This window comes from Blennius ocellaris (genome assembly GCF_963422515.1).
Source record: "Blennius ocellaris genome assembly, chromosome: 2".
NCBI classification, from domain to species: domain Eukaryota; kingdom Metazoa; phylum Chordata; class Actinopteri; order Blenniiformes; family Blenniidae; genus Blennius; species Blennius ocellaris.
The window spans coordinates 30,788,029-30,801,640 of NC_137651.1; the positions used below are offsets into that span (position 1 = coordinate 30,788,029).

A 13,612-nucleotide genomic window follows, 5' to 3' on the forward strand; every position below is an offset into this window, starting at 1 on the left:
CACGAGCCAATAGCAAGAGAGAAGGGACACGCCAACATAGAAGTACGGGGTCGATTTCCTGCAAACTTGAACCATATCTTAAATTATTCCAACGTGTACGTGCCGAAAATTTGAAAATAATAAAACAATAAGATAACACCAGAGGTTTGCATTTCCTCAAGAAAATGCAAGTGTGACTGCTTAAGTTGAATAAAGCTGAACTGTAATGCTGATGAAGCTGAAGGAAGGAAGTGATCTTCTCTTATCTTCTTTTGGGTTTAACGGCAGTTTACGTCCATAAAGTTGCATTACCGCCATCTGCTGGTTCCATCGACCTACATTGTTCCCACCGCTCTGTCAAACTGTTCGTGAGGTGCCTTACAAATATATGGCGCTATGGGACATTTTTCCTTAGTTTTTTGTGATTTTGTTCGTAGATAGTAAAATAAAACAGCATCTCATGACCAAGCTGCGCGTTTTAATATTTGAATGGTTCGAATTGGTTAAATATTGCAGGAGCATAGTACTGCAGTCACATGTTACAACCTTTAATTAATAATTTGCAGTCCCTGATGAATGTCAGCACTATGTTAGCCTTGGTTGCTTTTGTGTTTGATTACATTGCTTTGATGTTCCCTCTGTGTAACAAAGTCCTTGAAAAGAAAATTGAACCATATGTATTTTCAAGCATCATTTAAATTTCATATTTTTATTGTTGCTTCATTCTAAACATGGATGAATCACTGCTTACGTTGACGTGAGGCAGCATGCCAAAACCTTAAGACGGGTAAATGTGTGGGTATAAATGAGACCAGGCTGGTGTGAGAAATGGGGGGGAGTGCATTTCCCAAATTGGAAGAGATAATTAGGTTTATCCAGACTGCTAAACGTTTTTCCCTCTCCAGTGGACTTAAAACTGTATTTAAACTGGTAATCGAATGTTGAATCCCACAAAGTAACACAACGGTAACTGCAAGTCATTACAGGCACATTTGACGGAAGCCCAACTAGTTTCACCATACTATACATAATATTTATTTAAAAAAAATGTGAACCCATTTACTGTATTTTATATTATTCTCATGTATGTCCATGGAATTTTTTTTGTCTGAGTGAGCTCATTGTTCTGCATGAATCAGACATTAGATCCACAGTCCTGACAACTTAGCCAAATCACAGTACAAAAAACAAAACCAGAGCCACGTTGAAGAAGTTTATTCAAAAATAAAACTGCCACTGCCTTACCGTAGAAGCCAGAACACCAAGGAAGTATTAAACCCTCACAGAAATCAAAGTCAAGCACTTTACATTTAAAATTAAGTCACAGGAAAAAAAACCAAAGGTCAAAATGGAAGAATCTGCTCAATGCACAGCCACACTCAGGTTTGTAAAAACAGTAGGAATGTGACATTTTATTGAAAGGCATGCAGATGAGCAACCATCTCCTCCTGGTATGAGTGGAGACTTAAAGAGGTTTAAACCCAAGCATCTCATCGGAGTGCAACAAAAAGTACATAAAACTTAGCCAATTCTCAAAGTTTAAAACCTTCAAATCAGAGCTCAGCTGTTTCGTTGAAGTGTTCTATCCTCAGGAACAGTCTCCCCTCTAATTTACTGCGAGTCGCTCAAAATCACAGCTTCGTCAAGGGGCTGCTTCACTTAAATAGGATCCAAACAGGAAATTCATCTCTGCTGAAGCAACGAGACAAATCTGAGCTGCACGGAGAGAAAAGGAAACCTGTAAGACTGAGAGCAGACAGACACACCGAGAAAACAGCTGCTGCAGGGCTGAGAGCAGACAGAGGGCCGGGTGTGGGGGGGGGGGGGGGGGAGGGAGAAGGGGTACTAATACTCTTCTTCACTCAGTCGTCCGCTGGTGTTGGGCTCCGGTTTGGACTTGAACGGGAACGACTGAAACAGAAAGGGGGCGGGATTAGCCGGCTGCAGGGGAGGATGGAAGAGAGCAGGAACATCAACACCTCAACAGTGTGCAACCTCAAACCACATGGGTGCTGATATTTATCAACTGTCTGCCACACCTCAGCGTTTGCTTTCTACTCAGGAGTGGGTGTTTAACACAGTGCAGCAGGGACGAAGCCCTTCTGGAGGCAGGAGACCGGCAGCACGTTGGGAGTCTGAATGACTGAAAACAGTCGCAGCTGAAGATGGTCAACATGATGCCCCGTCTCACATCTTTTGCATCATGGAGAAAATTCGATTACATCTCAAGATGGCCTATTTTCCCCCCAAATCAAAATCTTGCAGATTCATCAACTTCAATCGTGATCTAAATGTTTTGTGACAGCACCGAGGAGAAAAAGTTTTAAAACTCCCTGCATAGAGACTCATCGCTCCCTGGAAGTCCTTCATTAACTTCGTCACACACCATCTGTGACGGAGTCTGCATTTCTTCCACGGTGTCAAACAACATCCCTGCAGCAGAGATCTGGATCGCTGGATCTTCATCAGAAGTCCACGACATCGTCGGCGGTTCATTCAGAACAACTTGCCTCTTTTACTCATTGCATTTTGCTGCTCGTGACGTTTTCCTCCTCTTCAACTCGAACTTCATGCTGAAGCAACATCGTTTTGACACGGCAGAGAAAAAGAGATCAATCAAAAGTGTCCGATGGTGCGTGACGTCTCGGTTTGTTCCAGACACGGCAGCGACGGATCTCAGTTTATTGAGCCTTTAAAAATGCGACTAAAAAAACTGCTCCAGAAAAAAAAATTGGCAGTGCTCGAGTATTTACTGTAGATTCATTTGTTAACACTTCCAGCGTTTAGGACTCGTTCCTGCTGCACTCTGTTGAACCCCCACATCGCAAACAAATCAATCATTAGCTTCATTTCTGCTTTGACAAATTTACAGCTACAAACAGTGAAAAGCAGCTATAAATGATAATAACGATGTGGCGACATGTGTGACAACAAGAAAAAAAATTATCTGCCTCCTCATAGATATCAGCCCCTTAAACATTTCTGGTGAGTCTCATTCACTCACTCACTCAGTCACTCATACACTCATGCAGCCACACATCATTTGTACTCTGAGCATGCGTGTTAAAGCCTCAACTTTAGCATTACAGTCACCAACAATCAGATATCAAGTCTGGACATGTGCTTTTCACCATCAACAAAATTTGTCAGGGGGTTGATTTTTGGTTACCTTTGGAGACACTGGCAGAAACAACAAGTACAGAGAAGCGAAGGATGAAAGGACTGAAGGACGGATGACTACAACTTGCAGACACACTGCGCTGGGAGCCTCTTGAAGACTGATCTCTCGTCAGCTCTTTCTCTTTCAGAAGCTAACACAGAGGTCGACGGACGCTGGTAGGTAGGGATGGGGGTCTGGTAGGTAGGTAAAGGATTTTAAAAGGCCGAACTCTGATCTGTGAGGGTCGGCGCTCTGGTGCATCTGCTGGCTGGTTCTAGTAGAACAACTGTGTGTGTGCGTGGGCTGATCTCGTCTGAGCGTGTGCGTCGGTTGAACAGACAGCCGCCCATTCACTGTGGGGAGGGTTCGGTCGGTAGGTCGACCTCTTTCTGGCTTAGTCACCCTCCCGCAGGACGTACACACCGCCAGCTGGCAGACCCTGGGCCTGGGATCAGCTGCGGTGTCAGTGCAGTGCTCAGCTCCCACCACACGCTTTAAAGAAAATATGAAAAATAAACAAAACTGCTGCAAAGATGCTCACCAATGGTGTTGTTTAGTCTGATCTCAGATAGCACTGTTTTAGCCAAATTCAGGACAGGGAAGTCAGATTTAAGAAGTAAAAACATGTAAAATTCTCTCACCATCTTTACTTTACATATAAAAACAGTCTGCTGTCAGCCTGAACACAGGTTTCATCAACAAAGCTACATCAGATTCAAGTGAAGGTTTTCGTTCACAGACTGAGCAGAGGTCGTCTTTCCTGTGCTCGCTCTTCACGGTCGCGTGGGACGATAGAAGGTCCCGGGTCAAAGCGCAGAACAGAACAGAACAGGGAGCACAAGAAAGAGCTCTAAACTCATCTACTTCTACTTTCCTACATCAGCCTGAAGGTCCTGCTCCCTGTCCTGTACCCCACCCCGTCCTCAGGAGATGTCTGTGCTGAGCAGGCAGGAGGGTCTCGCAGGTCGTCCATCTCAGCATCGTTTGGCGGGCGGGCGGGCGATCGATCGGAGGCAGCATGACTCTCCCAGTCGGGTCGACGGTCTATTGAGCAGCCTATATAGGACCACCTCTTTCTAAACTAGTGTGAGAACACCTGACTGACCCTCAGCTGGACAACAAAATATCTCAAATCTGCGGATCTAGACCTTACTGGAGCAAGTTACAAATGTCTACAATTGTTAAAATAGTGACAGATGGCTGAACTTATCATCACAGACTGTCTACTCTGCTTCAGTTAACGGGAAACATGTAGAATGAAGCTTTACCTCTTCCTCTTGTGGTTGGCTGAGGCAGATCGTGAGCGCGATCGTGAGAAAGAGCGCCTCCTGGGCGCAGAGCCAGACCGCGATCGAGACCTGGAACGACTGATACAGAGAAACCAGTTGACACGCATGTGAATGTGAAACGCTCAGACCGCCATGCAGAGAGAACAGGGACAAACTGCAGACCGAAGTCTGAAATATTTTGATCTCAGTCTCATGTATTATTATTCAATCATGCATTCTGTGATTGTCATTAACTGTCCACTAAAACTCTAAACACTGAAAAATATTAGGGGTGTTGAATGTGAACGTTTCTACGATGCATCGTGGTGAGGATGTGGATGCTGCTGCATCGATTCAGTGACAAAACGTACTCGATTATAACACATTAATGTTGGTTCTTATGTGACAAAGTTCTCAAGTTAAAAAAAAGGGCGAAATTGACACGATGTCATCTGTCAGCAACGTCGCCTGCAGGTACGCAAGAGAGCACGGTTTGAACATTCTTCAGTATTATTCAGAATGTTAAATATGAGAGAGATGGTACATTATGTTCTGCCAAAACATCAAGAGGCGGTGAAAGACAGTTTTTACAACACCAGCAACTCCTAATATTTGTATTACACTTTTGTAAATCTCAAAGTGCAACTTCATCACCAGTAACATTTGCACGAGCAGAGTTAGCCCTGTGTCGCTCGTTAGTGTAACTGCTCAGTATGGAACTAAAGAGTTTCCGGGATCACACACCAGTGATGCATCACGCTACACACGATTGAAGTATGACTGACACACTTAGTAACAGCAAGCGGGAGCATGCACGCTGCAGCACAGTCGACAGTACTCGTAGAGCTGCGCACAGATAGACGCTACACACTGTGTATCAATTAGGCTTCATGGTATTTAACTTGTATCGACATTTCAATTAAATATTTAGATGTTATGTTAGCATTTAAGTATTTTCTCTTTTGAAATACACTTCCCTCTATTGATGCCATTTCAGTATTTACTGTTGTAAATCAAATTGTTGTCTGCTGTGGTCAGACTAAAGTCAAGATGTGAAGCAAGAGAAATAGTAAGGCGCAAACCACAGCAGTGCTTCGCGACATGCAGGTTTTTAATCTCTTGTTTGCTCAGGAACTGATGTTAAACCTCTCTCACCTCCTGGCCGGAGTCCTGGATTTGGAGCGAGCTGGAGAGCCAGACCTGGAGGAAGAAGAAGCAGCCCTCCATCAGAGTGGCTCACAACCCAAAGCAAGGAAAACCCCATTGTACTTCTAGAGAACTGCAACACAAGTTAAAGAGGGTTCTTACCTGCTTCTGCGTCTGGAATAAGACGGAGACCTGCGTCGGCTCCTGATGAAGGACAGGAGGCACAGTATGATTACAAACCATGAAAGGAACCGCACACACACACCATTATTACAAAGTTCCCCTTAATTGAAGACGATCATGATTCAACTGCAGAAATCAATCAAATGAATGGCGTAGACTGCAATTTTGAATGAATACAACTGAGAACAGGACCTTCCAACAAGTTCAGGGAGGATTCATTTAGATCATCTAAATCAGCGGTCCCCAACCGCCGGGCCGCGGACCGGTACCGGTCCGCCCAAGAAATAATTAATTATTTCCCGCTGTATTTATTATCGGAGTCTGAACAATCTTTTATTTTGAAAAATGACCGCATTCTCTCGGTTACATCTGAGCGCCAGACATTTAACCCACAAGCTAGCAAAATGAGCAAAAAACAGACGTCTTTGGAAAGTTTCTTTTGGAAGGGGAAAAGGGCCGGTGAGGAGACAGAAGAACCTACAACTTCCAAGAAAAAGAAAGTTTTTAACAGACGGTACCAGGAGTTCTACTTGAAGTATGGATTTATGGCGACAGGTGATTCCCACAGACCAACCCGCTCTGCATAATATGAGGCGAGCGGCTCTCTAACGAGGCAATGAAACCTTCAAAATTGCTTCGCCACTTGGAGACCAAGCACCCTGGATTAAAAAAACAAGCCCCCGGAGTATTTTGAAAGAAAACAGGAACACGAAACACAGAAGAAATTACTGGCGGCCACCACATCAATAAATGCGAATGCACTGAGAGTTTTATTATATTCGCAATATAAACAATCCCCAACAATATTGAGTTGTGGCTGTGTGCTTCAGAGTCAACGTACCTGCTGCGGCTACGGCTGCGGGAGCGCGAGTGGTAACGACGCCCACGGGACCTGGACCGGGAGCGAGAGCGTGAACGAGAGTGTGATCTGGAAAAAAGAAAACAAGGTTATCACTAGGTTGGTTCCCTCTCTTCACACAATAGGACAGTAGGGGTTCTTTCACAACTGGGACAAGAGATCTCTTGCTAGTGCCGGTTCAGGGTTCGTGGGAGTGTTCACGTCACCCAAACGAAACGCTTTCTCCCTGAAGAGAACGCCGGTCGGGAGCAAACGGGGGAATGTGAACATGAGCGTGTCTGAAAAACCAGAGCCAGGACTTTTGGGACGTACCTGCTGCTACGCCGGCCTCTCTTGCTGAAGCGGTAGCAGTCGTAGGCGTAGTGGCCCCGATCTCCACACTGGTAGCAGCGGTCATTGGGGTCGAACTGGCGGCGGCTCGGGCGCCCTCTGCCTTTCCTGGAGAGGCCTGTTGACAATTCCACACGAACACGAGAACCACAGAGGACCCTGAAAGAGGAGAGGTTTAGACACCGATGGTCTTCACTCGGGCTTCGGTACAATAGAAGTTTAAAGATGGTTTAATGTGGTTCCACTCGCAAAATATACAGAAGAGGAGTAACTGATGTATACAAAAAATAATAAGAATTTGGCGCAGAGTCGACAACTCACTTTCCATCCATGCCCTTCACAGCATCTTCTGCATCTCTGGGATCCTCAAACTCAACGAAAGCGAATCCGGGCGGGTTCCTAGCAACCCAGACACTCCTCAGTGGGCCGTAGTAACTGAAGGCTCGCTCCAGCTCGCCCTTGGCCGCTCCATTACCCAGATCACCCACGTACACTTTGCAGTCGGTGGCTCGAGACGAACTCCGGGAGGAGGAGTGATGCGCCATCCTTTGTTAGCTGCAGGGAGACGGAAAAATGTTTAAAGTGGAGTTTTAAAAAGGAAAATACACATACCATGTGTTTATAAAGACAAGAGACTGTTAAAGTCACACTGCTCCTGGGAAGGGCAAAGCTCTGAAATGAGCATCAGATTCTACTTCCCACTGCATCTGCACTGTTTTGAGTGCAGTTTACTTGGTGAAGGTTTTAAAGAGGTATATAGGCTGAAGGATTTTGAATAAAAATGAAATTGATAATATTAAAGCAAATATGGGAATAGTATAGGTATCGGCACATATCCAAATTCAGTTATCGGGATTGGAAAAATGCGCATCCCTACCCTGTTGTGAGGTCAATCCACATGACATTGACGTCAGAATATACCAGGATACCACTCAGTTAATATTAGGAAATTCTAATGTCATTTCAAAATAAAACACATTTGAAAACTTAAATATTACATGAATTAAGCATAGTTCCTGTTGATTTTCCTATTAGTTATAAGGTCGTTCCAAGGGCTGGGCAATGTGACTTAAAAAATATAACAATTAGTTCCATCCATGGTTCTGTATCATTTCAGATGAACGTATGACACATGAACATCGTGATGCTAATTCAGTAGTAACGTCTCACTAAAGAAACATCTTGAACACTGCAGTTTGGCCGTTTATCATCATGTGGATCAAAAAGTCTGATATTTGAGGACACTACCTGTATTGAGATGAATCTGGTTTCAATTCTCCACCTCCCCCTCAGTGCCAATTGTATGGATGCACCAATCCACGTTTTTTCACTTCTGATCCGATACTTGAATTTGGAGCTGCTGTTCGTTGTTTTGATGCTGCGGTCAGTGCTGTTCTCCACGGCGAGCTGAAGTTTTAAAACGGTGATGCCTTGCAGCAGAGTGGCACATCGCTGAACGACTTTGCGTTTATATTTTAGCGTAAAATATGTCCAATGACATGAAAAGCTGGAAGCCACAGTGCTACTACGCTAGCCTGCTCTGCTCACTGACTACAAAATGTGGACTGGATTTCCTGAACGGAGGCGGGTCTCAATGAGACTCAGAGTAATGAGTAAGGAAATCCGTTCCACAACTTGCAGCCAGCCAGCAGATCAGTGGCAGGGAAACACTTGTGGAGTCATTTTAGCAACAGCGAAGCAGACGAGGCTTCATGAATCTGAAATCTCTGCAGGTTGGATTGGAAATTTCTGATCTGTGAATTATGGAACCCGACACCGATACTTTATCGGATCGACCCCATCCCGAGCCGATTGTAGGTAAACAAATTGGGAAAAAGTGCATGTAAACACATTTTTAGGAGTTACGTTTGATGAAAAGCTCAGTTGTAAGCGCCGTGAAGCCCTCCAGACGTGTCTGTACATCTTGCTGGGCAACTAAAATCCTTGCAGGAAAACACTCCCCAATTTCCTGCGTGGCACCAGCCACAAACTTCGTGGTGGCCAGCCAAACATCGAGGCCATAGTGTGCATTACTGATACATTTACAATTCAGAATTGTCTTTATTGTCATTGTAACAGGTACAACGAAATTGCATAGAAAGTTTGGGGGAAAGAAGGACAACATGAGGTGAGAGAAGGCAGATTACAGACTGTGCTCCAAGGAGGACAGTCTGTAAATTGATAATTGCTGTGATTATTGTAGACCTGTACAAGTGTGTACATATATCTACTGTGATATCCAATAAAGACTGCTTCATAATGAAATATAGATCTGATGTTTTGTGTCAAATATACTTAATAATCCTTCCAAATGTGTCAAATAGACTTTGAAACGTCATCCTTCAAGTCAATAACGCTGAAAACAGAAATAGCCGTAGACGAGATGTCCGGAAACACACAGACTAGTTGTCCAGGGTTGCAGTTTGGTGTACTAGTTGTTCATGCACCAAGTGCGCCGCCAGTTTCTCCCGTCTCCAAAATGTGTGTGCACAAGATTTAAAGTTGGCGCACCGGTACGTTTTCAGATCACAACGTTTGTGCGGCAACGCATCTTTCAGGAACTGTGTTGTGCGGAAGCCGCCTTTGTAGACGAGGCCCCCTGGTTACTTAGTAACCACACGTGTTTTGTTCACGAAAAGCAGTTCTTGCAGTCATTCAAAAGACGGAAATGTTTACATGTCCCTCATTTATACGGGTCACCAACAATGATATGTCGGATAATTAAGTTATGCGATGAGTATTACAGAGTTTTGAGCATTTTGAATGAGCTCCTCCGGTGAATGGAGATCACCGTAAATTGGCGGTTAACTCGGTGAGCAGGGCGTAAAGCTTCGTTAAACTGAACCACGAACAGCTGCCGAAACAAGTGTTGATGAAACGTGAAAATCTGACATTATACGACAGATAATGATTTAGATGCAACGTCAAAAATAGACACGCTGCGTTGAGGTTTGTGTCCAGGATTTAGACGCGGCCTTCCCACCGCCCGCTCATAAACAATGGCGGTAGCACGCGTTAAGCTAGCCTTACCTTGTCCGCAGATGTGCAACTCCGCCCCGTTTAAACACCAGACCGCAGCCCGGACTGGAAGTCAATGGAGAAGTCAAACAGCAAAAGGTCGCTCCCGCTGAGTAAAGTCGCTCCTTAGCCGCTCTGGTGAACATTAGCAAGTCTTCCACACATCTATGAACGGCTCCAATACAACCACTGCAACCGGCAGCGACCTGCTCTTCTCCTTCTTTCACTTTAGTGGGGGCTGGCTCCAGGTTGCATTACCGCCACCTAACGGGCCGGAGGGGGAATCGCAGTTAACGAACCCTCCACTTCTTCCTTTGTGTTTTATGGCAGTTTGCTACCCATTCCAAGAAGCATTTCCGCCATCTACTGGGCTTCAGTTGGAACGATTCGAGGTGGTTACAGTCAGTTCATCCTAAATTCTTCCTATTAATTTTATTCTCTGCAGAAACATAACTAGACCCCCCCACTATCTCCTTATCTTCTGCTCTAAGTATATTAATTACATTAAAGACACCCCTTGTTTTCTCTACTGCTTCCTTTAGCGTTTTTCTCTCCTCATATTTTTTACATTCTATCATGACTCCATCACGTTGTACTGACTCAAACATCTCACACTGTTTGCATTGCTCATCTTTATGTTTTCCTGTCTTATTAAGTGTCCCATTTAATTATTATAATCTCTTCTATCTACCCTCCCCAACCTGTGTCTGCATTGCAAAAAGATCTCTACCTGAGATTCCCAAAATTCTTGTCACATTTATAGCATATGTTTTTTAACTAGTGTTCTCCCCTCAGCTTTGGTCAACTGAACTGGAAGTTCTATTATTTGTGATTTAAGAGATTGTTTAGCTAAATTTAAATGTCGACATTCTCATTGCCCTCAATTCCAACATGAGCTGGAATCCAGAAAAACCTCACATTACCCCATTTTCTGGATTTCATATGTTAAACTGTGTATTTTAAAAGTCAACTCCCGCTTGTATGATTTCATTGTTAATATGCTTGTGAGGGAAGTTAACGACCCACCTCACTCCATCTAAAACTCTCTTTTACCAGAGCTATGTGTCTTAAATACTTTAAATAGATTACCATTGTTTTCACCATTCTTTACAATGGTCTCTTTAATGTTAAGAAACCACTGAATATCAAGTGACGCAAAGATGTCCATGAAGTGCAATGTATTCCTTTGTGTTTCCAAGAAGGGGAATTGCTTTTTAAAGTATCATAGCAAATAAGCACAACAAAACAAAGAAAAGAAATGGTGATGATGGAGAGTTATATGCATGTTGAACTAATTTTCATGTTTACATTTTGGTATTTTCTTTGGGACCAACTAGTTGCCACCAAGGTTTGGTTTCACATGCATGGCGTTCCAATGTCCACTGTCGTGGACACATGATATCTTAAAAATCTGAACTTTTTTTTTTTTTTCCAAAAAAATGTTTTCAAAATTCTAATTACCTTGCAAATATTAGGGAATTAAAAAACAACAACCTGTGATTGGATAATATTTTTCTCCTGGTAGTCAGGAGGATATACGTTTATATATATATATATATATGTGTAATTTCCAAACAAATGAGTTTGACTTCACACTTACAGAGAACCAATGTTCTTGACACATTCAGTGTGGAGATATTGACAGTGATGTACCTGCTGTTGACATGTGAAGAGACAGTTCGAGGTTAATTGACGTTTAAATGTGACGTCAAACCCTGCCAGCTTCAGTCTCTCCACAGCCTTCACAATGTGAGCAGAGCCAGGCTAACCACAGTTAGCAGGAGGTGCTAACTACAAGAGAAGCTAGCAGCTTCCCTCCAGCCTGGACAACAACTGAACTCCTTCTTCAAAGACACCAAGGAAGTGGAAACAACAACTGGGCATTACCTGAGGTTAGTTCAACCTGATGCTATGCATAGAACTGTTTAACTTTTATGAAGATGTGTTAATTCTGTTACGGTGGTTGAGTTCTATAGATAATGATACTAGATACAGTTACCAACTTGTAAACCAACGTTAGCTCTGCCACAGACACAGGGTCTGCATGCTAATCTTTGCTATACTAACTTGTTAGCTCACAATCCTACACACATCACATCAAAGACAACATCACACAGTAACTGAACACCATCTGACGACTCCTGACGTTTTACAAAACAAGTCTCATTCACATCAAGTCATTCTAGAAATGGTCCTTTAGCACAGTGATTCCCAACCGGGGGTACGCGGACCCCTAGGGGTACGCGAGGGTATTGCAGGGGGTACGCAGAAAGATTATAAATTAGCCTACAGTATCCACACACAAAAAAAAAAAAAATTATACTATATTATATTGTATTATATCATGAATTTTAGTAAGGCCATACGTTTATTTTCCATGAGTAGCAGTTCGTCCACAGTGATTGTAACACTACAATGCACATAATATGAAAAGACTATAAAGTGGCGCGCTTTAAAAAAAAAAAAAAAAAAAAAGGTTCACGTTCTTGCTGCGGGCGCGCACGATTCGCGAAGCTAGCTAGCTCTAGCTGCATACCGACTGTAAACATGGATGCATGGCTAGGCAGGAGTAAACGTCCAGCTACCGCTACTGCTACCATCGCCTCGGACGCAGGCACAGGGGAGCCCAGTGAAAAAAGGAATTATGAAAGACCTATGAAAGACAAGCAAGCGCAAGTGTCTCATTAAAAGGTATGTTTTTACACTCACAATAATTGTTTTATTTAAATGAGCAGTTGGATAGATAGAAAGACAAAGGGTTAAATATAAGTACACATTAAGGCGAATAATCACACACGAGAGAGGGGGTACTTTTCACATGGAAACCAGCTCAAGGGGTACACTGGTCAAAAAAGGTTGGGAACCACTGCTTTAGCAGAGACACACAGGAAGCAGACGCTAAAGACTAGCTTCCATGTTCCATTGTTCTACCAGCACATGGTGGAGAACCAGGACAGACTTCCTGCTCTCTGATAACCTCCATTTCAATGTAGTTTCTTGTGATCCGCCATCTTGTTTTGTAGTTCCATCACACGTCTCACACACACACTCCCTCCGCCTCTCTCTCTCTCTCTCCACACACACACACACACACACACACACACACCCAGCTGTATATACGTAGTTAGAATCTGTGTTTTATTTGTTTTCATTGTAAATAAATATAATTTTTGGAATCATACTTGCTGTTTTATTAATGTGCACAAGGGTGAATGAAATGTCGACCTCTTCTGTGTCAATAACTCCAAAATCCTTCAACCTTTACTGTTAATTCTGGTAATTGTATTTAATTTAACTATTAATAAAAATTCATGATTAACTGTTTAGCATATCTTATGAGACTGATATAACTGAATTGGCTATCATTTCCTGTTAATGAATTTGCTCCGAGGTTCTGATACAGATCAGGTTAAATTTCAATAACATGATTAATAACTATCTTTGATAATTATGAATCATTTTCGATAGCCAACCACAACCTAGATAGTGATCCTTATGAGTTAAGAAATCCCTACAAAACTATTTCACATTAAATAGTGAAAATAAATCAAAGACAGGCCCGTAAGACACATGAAGCTTGTGGTTTGTCTGTTGGTGACGTCTCTACAACAAACAGTTTGACCGTGTTTCAAGAATAGTGTTACCACGGTTATGTTGAAAAATCCTGCG

General features: G+C 43.1%; 1 protein-coding gene across 3 annotated transcripts; it reads right to left on the reverse strand.

Annotated features, from left to right (window-relative positions):
- Positions 1 to 1,179: 1,179 nt before the first annotated feature.
- On the reverse strand, positions 1,180 to 10,151 carry srsf7a (serine and arginine rich splicing factor 7a). 3 transcript variants are annotated; one of them, XR_013936879.1, is made up of 9 exons: positions 9,956 to 10,151; positions 7,247 to 7,480; positions 6,908 to 7,084; positions 6,578 to 6,664; positions 5,716 to 5,757; positions 5,563 to 5,607; positions 4,408 to 4,506; positions 3,149 to 3,631; positions 1,180 to 1,890 (listed from the first exon to the last, which is right to left on the reverse strand). XR_013936879.1 is itself a non-coding variant. In XM_080507444.1 (8 exons), the coding sequence occupies exons 2-8, from the start codon at positions 7,468 to 7,470 to the stop codon at positions 1,842 to 1,844; spliced, it is 723 nt and encodes a 240-aa protein (XP_080363570.1). In that variant the 5' UTR covers positions 7,471 to 7,480; positions 9,956 to 10,151; the 3' UTR covers positions 1,180 to 1,841. The 3 variants fall into 3 exon arrangements, 2 of the variants coding, with proteins under 2 accessions (XP_080363570.1, XP_080363569.1); XM_080507444.1 differs by lacking the exon at positions 3,149 to 3,631; XM_080507443.1 differs by having other exon boundaries at positions 1,180 to 3,631.
- Positions 10,152 to 13,612: the final 3,461 nt, after the last annotated feature.